This window comes from Corvus kubaryi, unplaced genomic scaffold (genome assembly GCF_017639235.1).
Source record: "Corvus kubaryi isolate FWS band 111438036 unplaced genomic scaffold, C.kubaryi_AGA036_p1.0 37398, whole genome shotgun sequence".
In the NCBI taxonomy this organism is placed as follows: Eukaryota; Metazoa; Chordata; class Aves; order Passeriformes; family Corvidae; genus Corvus; species Corvus kubaryi.
This window is the reverse complement of record NW_024581137.1, coordinates 50,287,807-50,300,699: the sequence shown is the minus strand read 5'-3', so window position 1 is coordinate 50,300,699 and position 12,893 is coordinate 50,287,807. Positions and strand designations below refer to the sequence as shown.

The window sequence follows — 12,893 nt, the reverse complement described above, 5'->3', positions numbered from 1 at the left end:
GAACTGAACTTTTCTCCTGCAACTGGACATAAACTGCAATATCTTCAAGCCATGGCTTTTGACTTGTACACTGGATCTCCTTCATGTCAGTGCTTGTGGATGCAGTGTTCGGTGAAGAGCTCATCTCTCTGGGCCTGTTTATTACATCTGGTTGATACCCTGGGCTGTGTAAAAGGCTTGGGACAGGAACTGGCACATTGAAATGTGATCTGTAGGAAGTTTAAGATAAGTGGGTATTGGACCAATCTGGCATAGGCAGATTGTTATGTTGAAGTGACAGACATCATCAAAATAAATGTCAGGAAACACCTTTTCTATGGAACCTAACAGAAGAAATAGTAAAAGAGCATCACATCAAAAATGGACACAGCCACCCCCGAACTGAAGCTGAACCATGGCTACCAAATGGTTTCTGAGGAGATGTTTATGGCAAATCTGTTGGGGAGCTGGAGTGAACTTTCACTGATGGATTACTGGGAAGAGCCAGCAAAAAGAGCAGAAAATAGCAAAATAGCACACAAAATAGCATGAGGAAAGGAAGCAGAGAAAGAGATCTTTTGAGTATGAGGTTGGAATGGAGAAGATTGGATCACAGAACAAAGAAACAACATTTCAGCTGTAGTCTTTGTGACCATGCAGGCAGGTTGCCTAACTGTTCAAACTGGTGAGGGGGAAGAACAAAAGATATCCTTCATACTATGCTTGTATGATTAATTCTGATTTCTGCAATGCTTATACAAAGTGGGCTTTTTAAATGCCTCATTTAAAAATGAGAACATATATTTTTCAACATGTAAAGGGGCATTTACAGGTCAAAGTACACAAAATGTAGATATACAAATATGCAAAAATAAACAATTAAAAACCTAGGCCCTAGGAATCATAAAATGTCGTTAAAGAATAGCTAATAAATTATTTTACTTTCCATGTGTAACTTGTGTAACTTAACAAATACATCCTCAAGTATCATGCCTCTTATAAAGAATCCACGTGCCAAGCAAAAAAGATCAGTCTTCTCAATTCTAGCTAACTACCAAATAGGGAAGACAAAAATCACAAGTTACTTGCAAATTTAATCCAGACCAAAAGCTCACTTGACTTCAAGCAGAAAGCATTTGCTCTGCCCTTCTAGCAACCAGTCCCAAAATATCTTGGACTGAGCAGTTCAATATCCACACACCCAAAATTCAATGATTTTTTCAAAAATGTCCTGATTTCTCATCAGAAAAAGTAGGAAATCGTGACATAGGGATCACTTAATACTTTCTAATGATAGGTCAGGTGATGCAGATGAAGAGATTATTTCAACTGATGCAAGCTCTTAAAATACAATGACACTTCTGAAATTGTCACACAGACGTTTTCTATCTTCAGAACAAAAACTTCTAAATTCATAATGCAAAACAAAAAATAAAAACATATGTTCATGTTGATAATAAGCCCCAGCTGGCCTCCTCCCCAGACAGCTTCTGTAAACTTTCAGACACACTTCTGTACTTCCAAAGGAGTATCTAACACATATATCCATCACACCATCAGACACATCTACCCTGGCAACATGTGTAGGTCCAAATCTGAGAGCTGCACCAGCACTAAAACACCTGTATGCCACGTAAACTCCGAATTGTGCATCAATAGCTACTCCATTTAGCCCCAATACTGCAAAAAATTCTGCCCCTACTTAAATTCATGAAGCTGGGTCCTGACTGCCTATGGTAGGGAAAAGGTAAGGATTTAAGCATACTGGGGAACTGCGACATGTGAGGAATAGGTTTCAATGGGAAAATTCATGGCACTCAATGTTCGGTCCTTTCTGATCTGGAGAGTGACAATGAATTGTGGCTACACTCTTCAGAAGGTCAGGCCCTCTGAAAATCACTGAATCCTTGGCAGTAATTTAATTACAGAGACCTGGCACTAAAATATGAATACTTTGGCCTGAGGTTTTCAGTCTAGTTTTCAGATCAACTATTCCTTAGCAGGGCTTGTCTTATATATAAATGGCTTGAATATCCATGTACTAGATTTTAAAAAGATGTTTGAATTGAGGTTATTCCACCTATAATGACTCAAGCACAACATATTTTTATACAAATTACATTCCAAGAAGCACAGGAAAACTTGTGACATAAATTCAGTTTTCAAAGAGATGTTTAACTTACCTGCCAGAAGTCAGCAACAGTAGCAGGGAGAGGGCCCTGGGTGGCAATATATGCAGGGTTTCGGGGGTCATGGTCCATCTGGAATAAGGAGGAAGAACAGAGACTGGATTTATTTAAAGGAAATCGCTTGCAATGTTAGAAAGTATGTGAGGGCAGAACAAGGGATTCCTAAAAGACTATCGTGTCCCTCCATCCTCTACTGGCAAGCAAAGTATTTTATTTCTGTTTGTATGCTCAGAGGAGAAGTCTTTCCCCAAAAGACTGATGACATCAGATGAATATCAGCACACATGATGAGCAGAGTCCCATGTCCTCAACATGCAGAGTAAGATCATTTATGGTGGCTGACAAAGGCATTTATTTGAGATCAGTACTCGTGGTTTCATAGCAACCCAGGAGCCATTTGAAACATTTTTCTACACTGAATGTTAAGAATGCTCCACACAGCTAAATATGTTCTCCATTTCCACCATGCCAATCAAGGGCACATATAACTAAAAAACGGCAAAAATGGAGAACAAATTCAGTTTCTGGCTTTTTCTGGTTAGCTGATTTATCTAAATGCATGGATTTGGCCTCAATGGAGGAAGTTCTGCTTAAAGACCTTAATTATTACGTTTAATTCAAGGAGCAGAAAATTCACTGAGCAGAAAAAATAAAGAATCTAAGAAACAAAGCCATCAGGAGTAAATAGGATTAGTGTGTTACAATGAATGTTTTCGAACTGATGGGTGGTTTTCTTGGTTCTAAATCTTAGGACCCATCCTGCTGAAAAAGAAGATCTGCTGATAGGATTAAAAAACAAACAAACTCATTCTAACCCTGAACTGGGCAAGACAAAACTTTGAACATAAAGAAAAGAGACCCATTTCAGCTCTGAGATGTGTGGGTGTGACTCAGTGACACTGAAGTCGGTGAGAGTTAACTTATACCCATGTAGCTGAAGGCAGAATTTGTCTCAATACACAGTTCTGTTCTATAAGTAAGGATCTGAATAAGAATGAATGTGAGTCACATTTGCATTAACAGGCATCTCCTGAATTTATTCATAGCCTATCAAAATTTTCAGTGATGGTACATGTCAGCGTCAAAGAAGGCACCTCATAATTATGTGCAACATAAAAGAGGGAAGAACCATAAAAGAACAGATGTAAGTTATTCTAACAGGACAACAATATGATGAATGTTGCAAAAAGGAAGAGATCACTTTTATGTTTCTAATTTTCTGATGTATAATTAAGCTGGACTTAATTTTAAAATTCTCCATGACAAAACAACACAGGTAAAAAGTCACTGAATCCATTTAGACTAAAAGCTTGCTTCTGATTCACCACCCATTGTTAGAAAAAACCTTGACCAGGATGTCTATAATACCATCATTTTATTCCAAGTTTCATTGGGATGCTTCTCTTATCAGCAAATAAATCTTCCCAACAAGCAATTGCTCACAACGAATTTCAACCTTGCTTTCTTTGCCTTTTGACAAAAGCAATTCTGATAGCAGAACATTTACTGCTGTAGGTATTTTGAGATCAGGGAAAACTAGCTTTATTCAGAAATCAGTATGAACAAAAAAACCCTTAGGAAACATTTCAGAAGTGGCAACTTTTTTTGTTTGCTTTTGGGTTTGTTTTTGTTTTGTAAGAATTGAGACACTGAACTAAACACAGCTGAAAACAACAGCAAATGTGATCAAGCAAAGTCAAGCTTAAAAATGGGGGACTTTGTATTCTCTATTACACTTGAAATGATTTGTTGTTGTTTTGTTTTGAATCCCAAAGATCTACAGGATTTAAACTTGCAGTGAAACCTTAGAAAAACTGATCTACAACAAGGAGGATGTGCTACTCCCAGTGGAAATTGTTGTGGGCTGCATCCACTTGAAAATGATGTCACTTCTCCAACAGGCAAGAGCTTGGCTTGGAGATGTAACCAACAATAAATATATCAAACTTTAGAAAAATAGTAATTTATTTCAAAATCTTCTAAAATTAACTTTTTTTTTTAATGTAGACGTGCCAGAAAACAAAGGCAGAAGAAATCAAGGATGATGCAAATAGTGCTGTCATGGAGGAAATACTTCTCAACATTCAGCTGATAAATCAGGAATAGGCCAATCTTGGCATTTCACATTAATCAACCTCTGTCACAAAGGTGCTGTTGGAACGTGGCAAACATCACAATAAGCACAGACTAGTGAAGTGTATCAGCAGATTAACAATAATTCAAAAGACAATTACAATTATTACATTCCAAGCACATTGCGTTGAACAAAAAACAATTACGAGCAGAAACTCTTCTTGCTCAGAGCAAATAGAAAATGGCAGAAAATGCTATCACACTATTAAATGATCTTTAACTGAACAAAAATAAGAGCAAAGTTTAAACTAATTAAATGAAATTCCTGGTTTCATCAATTTTGTATTACATGCACTGTTTAAAAGACCACGTATTTCAAGAAAAGTGTGAAAAATCCCTAGTCTGGTCACATTCAATTTAATGTGAGTAGGTGGTGGCAAGGGACAGTTCTTGAATGTTTTTGCTATATTCTTTTTTATTCTCTCAAGGTCATCAAGAACACCAAGGGCATCTTAATCTATCAAAGTTAACAGAAGTTTGAATAAAAAAATAAAGTCAGTAATGGGCTTTAAACTAACTAATCAAGGATCAAGTAAAAGGCCTTTTTTTTAATGTCAGTAGTCATTATCGTCTTTCAAGGATTTCAGATTCCTCACTTCATGAAAATAAAATAGAAAATGTGTTCTCCAGAGAAGAATGGAGAACTCCAGACCCCATACAATCAAGTATTAAAACAAAAATTGATTGTTTGCTAACATTTTACAACAGAACAACCTTCAGAAATCACCCTAATAGTAATTGTTCAAAAAGAACAGGATTTTTCCCTCTATTTCCCATCAAAGCACCAAGTTCACAAGGCTTACATCAGAATGGGATCGAATAGCCATTGTTGGAAAGAAAAAGCTGCAATTATTACAACTGTTCTACTGTGGTAGAATTCTCATTTTCTGCTGCAGTACAGCAAAGGCAAGTCTGGTGATAATGTTTCAATCTATTTTTCCATGATTTTATATTAGGGATCAAGGATTACTATAACTGGCCCTGCAATTGATTGTGCTGATTTCTGTCACTACCAGTATCAAAAGCAAATGAAAAGATAAAGGACGAGCACTGAGATTTCTTGTTGGAAAAGAAAAAGTAGAAAAAACTTTAATGGCACAACTTGTGTTTTCCTACAGGGCTTTGTAGGATATGTTGACTTACAGTACCTTAGAGTAGGAAAATATATGAAGAACATTATCATAACTGGTTGCATCTCGTTAATATCAGACAAGGATTCCACCTTTGCTTTACTACAGAATAAAAGCTACACTGTTGGTTTTTCCTTCAAGAGTTCTATTATCCAGCTGCCTTATTCTAAGACTTTGCAAGGATTCCCTGAAGAATGCTGAATTTTGTTGAGTTTTTAGATAGAGATTGTGCTGCTGCACGATTTCACTGATAATGCTGACAAAATACAGAAAAATCAATACGTTGTGGGAGCAAATCCTTGACAGTGGTACATGTAGATTCTTGTTAAGCAGTCTTGTAAAACTGCAAACTGAAGTAAAAGTGTCAATAGGCATCAATGACCATTTTGAAATATCATGTAAAGGATAACAGTGATTCATTCTTTCCTTTTACCTTCCCTCTCAGCTTGTCAGATCTTTACTTTCCACTTACAAAGATGCTGGGTGTGATGTGGTCTCAGTCACACCATATTTACCTTCATCTAAATCCTCTGAGTCCATCTGAAATATTCCTGAATGATGAGATCAGAATGAAATCCAGTGTAGAACAAATGTGACAGAAAGGAAGTTGAAATCTGATTAATGCCTTGAAAAATTTGTATGGATGCAAGCTTCTGTGTGGTTTCCAGACTTAATGTGTCTACAACACCAACAAAATCTACTTCCATGTATGTATTTATTACACAAAGTATAGACAGTCTCTAAAAGAAGAAAAAGTGTATTTGTTTTTGCAAAAGAAAGCATATCCAGCAATTGCAGATGAACTTTGTAATCACATTCATCTAAGCATTAAAATTAAAAAGGTAGACTAGTACTCATCTTCATGTTTGAATTAAAATTTAAAACAATTTTTTAAATCTTTCCTTTCAAGCCCCTAATGGAATGAAAGAAGCAAATCTGGTTGCCTATGCCATTATGAATTTCAGAGTCTATTCTTGGTGATGAAATTTGTATGCTGTATTTGAACAAACTGTCATGCTAATGACATTCCTCAGTCTGGTGTCTTCAATAATAAGCAAACTGAGTTTTAAAATGTAGTTGATGGGATTTTTTCTCTCTCAGACACCCTATGAGGAAAAACAGAATTTCCCATTTACTTTCATGACCTCTGATTTAAAAGCAAAGATTGCACATTATTTACTACTGGATGATTTTCCTGAAATTTAATGAGGACTAAGTACAAATATGACAGAAGTAATTATCACAGTTTTATTCTGCACAGTCAGAGTCTCCTTGTGCTGTAATTGCAAGCCTTTCATTCAGCTGCCGATACCAGAGTTATTATCATAGTACTTTATGTTATTTCAGAGAGGAGGGGAACAGATTTCTACCTCACTTTTACCATGCAAATTTATCCTAAGGACTCATTTAGCCTGGCCTCATGCTACAGCAAAATTAAAGACAAATGGGAAGAACTTGGACTAAATCTTTCCTGATTCTCTTCACCCATTCCCAGCTGCAGTGAAGCCATCAATGTAACCCCAGTTTTCACATCATATTGTGAAGTATTGAGGTGTTGAGGGGGAGAAGCATTATTTAAAAGGAAGAAACATGTGGGCAGGTGGCCAGCTCATTGTCTAGCACGGGGATTTTTTTATGGTGTGCTGCTGCACTCATTTAGGCTTCAGTGAAGGTTGAGTGAGCCCCAGCTGGAGACTGGACCACTGACCCAGAAGCTGGAGATACCCAGCGACATGTACAGGACTGGCAGCCTCCCTCTCTGAAGCTCAAATATAATTACTTCATTTTATACTCTTCCTGCACCAGACAGCTCCCACACACAGGGAGGAAAAAGCTTCTTCCAGTCAGTTCATCCCATACTGATCCTGTGCTATCAATGCTCATCTCACAACAGTGCTCACTCCTCACCCAGGCACTGCAAGGAGAAAATGCACCAGGAGCATCACTGTATTGACAGGATAATTACTGAGGTTATTTAAGTTGAAACAGTCTGAAGGAAAGAAACGGTAGGATTTTTGCAAGAGTGAGTGAATATCAGCTGTACTGATATTCCACATCCACTGTGTGCTTACAAAGACACTGACTAAATGTGTGCCTGCTACCCGAAAAGATCTCGGGTAAAAAGCAGTAGAAATAGCACATATGTCCAACTCTGTATAACCACAGTAAATATTGCAGAATCAAATGCCCAATACAATATTGCAGTAGGCATTTGAAGTGGGGAGAACAGAGACTGGATATCTCTGCCACTCCTATATTCTACCTCATTACACAAAAACTACACCAGATTAACAAATATGTTTACGCTAATCTGAGGATATTTAATTTGGTTTGAATTTCAACAGTTTGCAGGGAATCTTTCCAGACCATGGGCTTGCAAAGCAGGGATTTCCTCCTATCAACCTCCCACTGCATCACCTTCAGGGAACACTTTGATCTATTGCTTTCAAAATATCAAAATGATTACTGGCTTAGTGGAACAAACTCATGTAACTAAATAGAGCATCTCTTTCCTTGGAATAGCAGGTCTACACAAATGTCAGCTGTGGCACTTCTCTCCTCACTGTAGGGTCTCTCTCCTACCATGAAGAAGAGGAACTTGAAGACTTTTCTTGGCAGTTTTTCTTGGCTATGAAATTTACTGGGCACTTGTCCCAATCTAATGCAACACTTGTGAACCCACTTATTTCTGGGCATAGAAGTATTTCTGTAAGAGATATAAAGACAACCATAAGAATTTTTGCTTCATCAGTGTGACTTGTATTGAACAAAACCCTTGAGTCTGGGAAAACTACAAAGATAAATACCTTCTAACCCTGCAGAAGGACCCTTATTAAGAGCTAGATGGAAAGGGAAGATTGCAACCCTTTGTAAAAAAAAAGAGTTAAAGCTGAGGAAGCAGAGACCCTCTGCTTACATTAGCTGTGGGCATCCTGATAAAGCAAACCTCTTCCCAGTTCTGTCAATGGGATAGCTTAGTCCTGTTTCTTCACTTCCAACACTACTTAATCTAATACTTTTCTCTTCAGTGTAATTAAAGAAACAGTTACACTATAATCCAGAACTACAATTGCAACAGATATATACACACATGCAAGATTTTATGCTTTTTCCAGCCAAATTTGTGTACTAAAACTAGTTAAGCTGCATCTACACAGACTTTTGGGCAGGTTGCAGAAGCCCAGTTTTTCAGTAAAAACCCAGCATTTGTACTGCTGTCAACACTGAACCTGGCTTAGCACTGTCTACAGATGCTGTAGTTCCACTTTGATACCATGTCGTTGCCATGTGAATTACAACCAAGCTCTCACAAGAATACAATATCTCACTTCCAGTTATCACCTCCCACTCCTGTCCTTCCCACAAAAACTCTCAGTTTCTACTATCAGATGAAGGCTTGACCAAACATAACTCACCAGATGGGTCCTGAAGACAAAAACAGGGCACTGAAGCCCTGGAGCTGGACCTCTGGGTATGATTTTACAAGCAGGCTACATATTCCTTGGAACACCAACTTACTGTGATCCCCTGATCCCGGTGCCAGATAGAGCTTGGTCTAGTCAGAGACATACCTAAAAGCAGTCTAAAAACTCTAATCTGTGCCTATCTACCCTTGTCCTCTGAAATGGAAACTGGCAATGCCTTAACATGCAGGTGCTTTGGTTTCCCCTCTACCCTAAGCCAAAGACAAAAATATCCCAAAGATGTTTTTTGGCTTCTGTGTGTTTTTTAACTCCTTGAATAAAGTGCTTTTATGTGTTGAAGGAAATGAAGCTTTTGAACTCTGCTGAAACAAAGATCAGGGAATAGTTTCTATGTAGCTGTGGGGTTTTTTTAAGAAAAAGAAGTATTGTCAACAACATTGGAAGGAAGCAGCCTGTAATTTCATGCTGTTGCAAATTGTCAGCTGCCTTGCCCACACAAAGTCATTTAACTGGGGGAGTGATACTCCCCAGAAAAATGAGCCAGTAATGGCCTATACAGCCCACTGCAGTGAGATCTAATTCTCCATCCTAAGTTCTTTCTCACAGGTGCCCTATAATAACTTTTTAGTGCCTAATTAATGTGAATAAAAACCATGAGAAAAAGTGACTGCAATACCAGCAGTCCCACGGAGGTCAAGGACACAGTGGTTTTTTCCCCCTTCACGTGGATATCCTGACACTTCCATTGAGATGCTAGGACAGGGCAATGCTTCAGGCATTAGCATACCTATTTGGTGCCTACAGAGACCTTTTCTCCCTATCACCTTTCATGGAGAAGAAAGGATTCACATTCAGCTCACATAGTCATGGGAAATGGCAGCTGGAGTACCTGGACACAAAAATTGGACTAACCTACTTTGCAGTTGGAATGAATTCACAGGGGCTAGGGGAACCTGTTCTTGCTTCCAAAACAGCAAGCTCAGAAAAGAACCAGGAGAGCTACAGCACCACCAGACTGTGCATCACTAGGTCAACAGAGGAAGAAAGGCAATGGGAAATGTCACTTCCTAATGCAGAAGAAGCTCAGAAGTCTGTGGAGCTCAGCTCTCCATGCCTACAGATACCATTCCTCCTACTGTAGCTAGCAGGACAATGCAAAAAAGAACAAACTATTTTTACCCCTCAGAGAAGGAAAAGCTCCACTAAAGTAAAGCATTGAATTTTATGATCTCTAAATTAATATCTAATATCAAGTACAGAAAAACTGACTGACAGTATTACAAGGTAGAATGAGGGTTATCTAGTGACTGTTTCTTAGTACATAAACTTCAACGGTATTACATGCACATATATTTCTCTTCAATTTGAAAGGACAGGCTGAAACACCGGTGTTGTGAGGTGCTCACAACCTGAGATTAGCAGTGAGGTGCCCACAGTGAGCCTATTTTGACAATAAGGAATGACAAGGATCAACTATCTGGAATACTTCTCATAGGTTACCGTACTTACAATTGGACTGGCATTGATGTAATCTGAATTGTTGTGGCTACTTTCACCTTTCAGACATATCCTGGAATGGTCATCTGCAAAGGAGAAAATAAGAGAAGAAAGTTTCTATACCAGTATTCTACCCATTTTAAGTTATTATTAAATTAATGTGGTTTTCAAGACAGGTAAATATCAGAAAGGATATGTCCTTCTGACTCCCAACCTAGCCATAGGGTGGATACAGACACAGAATCATAGCCTGACCCAGGAATGAAGCAATGGGATACTCCAGAGGCTCAGTGTCAGAAATTCTGTCTTCATGAGATGCACTGTGATGTGCTGCAACCTCTCAAGGAAAAAGGAGAACCTCTTCTGTTTAAGGAGTTTAAGATTTAAACTCGTCAAATCACTAAAACCCCCCAGTAATACAGCAAATATTCTTGTGCTTGCAGGGTCATGGAAGAGGGAAGCTGATGGAACTTTGTCCACCTGACTTCTCTATAAAATGAACAACAGGAACATGGAAATATAGCTGAGATCTGGACACTAAGTTAATCTGTCCTCGTCAAAGACCAGTGCTGTGTGGTGTTCCACTAGTGACATGGGGAGACAATATGACTTGGAGATGATCATGGGAGAGAAAAAATGCCAACAATTTCACTTAAAGTACAACTGGAGCACACATAGACATCTTACACTGCTGTTACTGTAGCTAGTTCAGACACCAGTAAAGAAAACAGCAGTTGTGGACATAGGAGACATACTCACTTTGTTTGCCCATCATCAAGATTATTTTATCACTTTTTAACTTGTAATTTTACTGGTGCTAGCTCAATTATATTTATTGGTACACCCCAAAACTCTAGCCTTTTTAAAAATAATTATTTCTACATCAGAACACATACAATGGATGGGTTTTATTTGTCTATACTAAGGCAGTGACAGTGCAGATGTCTGCATCTCTTCCAGTCATCCAGACTCAATTTCTATTATGAGAAATGTTTCGATGTGATGAATCATTTAATCCTGATTTAGCTGTCGCAAAAAGGCCAAATTGTGCTCAAGAAATGCATTTTCTTTCCACTGACTAAAGAAAGAAAGCCCAGATCACACTCAGATAATTTATGTGAGAGATGTCTTAAGTCCACATACGAATCTCAAACAACTTGTACTTGATATATAACCAGCACAATTTATACTTCTCAGGAAACCTACCCTGCACAGTATATGGTGGAAAGAGGATGGGAGCTGTCCCTTCTGTGGCTCTCTACAGCTGAATACGGATACTAATGTTTTGAGGGGATCAAGGATCTTTCCACTCATTTTTCAAATAGACAAAATAAGAGTACCTTGTCTAGTGGGTTGTGACACCACCCAACACCAGGATTCCAAGTTGGCTGTTAAGTACCAATCATTATTTTAATAATGAGGAATAAAAAATGAATTATCAAACATTGTAAGTACCACACACGAAGGTAGAAACAGAGAGTTTGGGCTCTGCTTTGATTTATTCAATGGTAATGCCATGGCAGTTCAATACATGAGCAAGACAAAGGGATGCTTGCAAGAGTGTTGTTTATAGTCACTCTATCTCACCCAACAGTGTTAGCAATCTTCCTCTGGAATAAGATTAATGATGAACAAGTCACATCAAATAACTGAAGAGATATTCTTTACTATTCACATAAAATTACTTTCCCTGCTAATGTTTCAACACAATAGGAGGAGGAAGAGGACAAGAAAGGGAAGATGTTCATGAACATTATTCATTTCCACCTCACTTTGACAACACTGCACTAAAAAATCCAAAACATAAATATGAACTTTTGACACCTGAGATCTTGGGCTACCCAATATTTTTATAGGAGGCTTTGCAATGAGCATTGCCACAGAGTGCTTGAAGAATTGCAACTCCGAAACCTTCTGGCTTTGCAGAAGGTACACAGGTTACATGCAGTAAATGTGGTCTCTCACACACCTTAAGCTAAGCAAGCACTCAGGATAAGCCCTGTTCATTGAACAGCAAAAGTGTTTGAACTAATCACCAAAGGAAATGTGTGAAATGTTTTCAAATGGATAAAGGAGAAAGAGCAGACAGTGATTCATCAGTATTTAGCAAACAGATGTCAGGGTGACTCTCCAATAAGAATAAAGTGTGAGATCAGTAACTTCAGGATCTTTTTTTTTAAAACATAGTGTTTTATCCAGACTCTCTGATTTAGTGTGCCATGTCATTATCTTGCTGTCTTGGAGAGTTTATCAGGGGGTGAGACATGTTAAGGCTTTGGTAGTGAAAAGGTGGTGAGCCTTTGTATTTGCACTTAGAAAAAAGAAGTGTGCAAAAAAGGTCGTACGTGTTTTTCTGCATACATCAGGAGTTTGCACCCATGTGTGCTTCAGTTGCAGCATCAAACATTCATATTGACAATGAACAGATTGAGCTTGTCTATGCCTGTTATCACCTCAAAGCTTCTAGGAACTAGCATAATAGCTCTTCAGAAACAGGCAGGGGAAGAAGAAAAGAAAAAAAAAAACCAACAGAATACCAT

General features: G+C 38.2%; 1 protein-coding gene across 4 annotated transcripts in view; it reads right to left on the bottom strand.

Moving 5' to 3' along the window:
• PTPRN2 (protein tyrosine phosphatase receptor type N2) overlaps positions 1-12,893 on the bottom strand; it is a 654,654-nt gene that overhangs the window by 44,234 nt on the left and 597,527 nt on the right. For all 4 annotated transcript variants that reach the window (XM_042044446.1, XM_042044450.1, XM_042044448.1 and 1 more), the window contains 2 exons: positions 10,366-10,439; positions 2,163-2,240 (listed from right to left, as the gene is read on the bottom strand). In XM_042044446.1, coding sequence (XP_041900380.1) covers positions 2,163-2,240; positions 10,366-10,439 — 152 coding nt within the window. The remainder of the gene's footprint in view (positions 1-2,162; positions 2,241-10,365; positions 10,440-12,893) is intronic.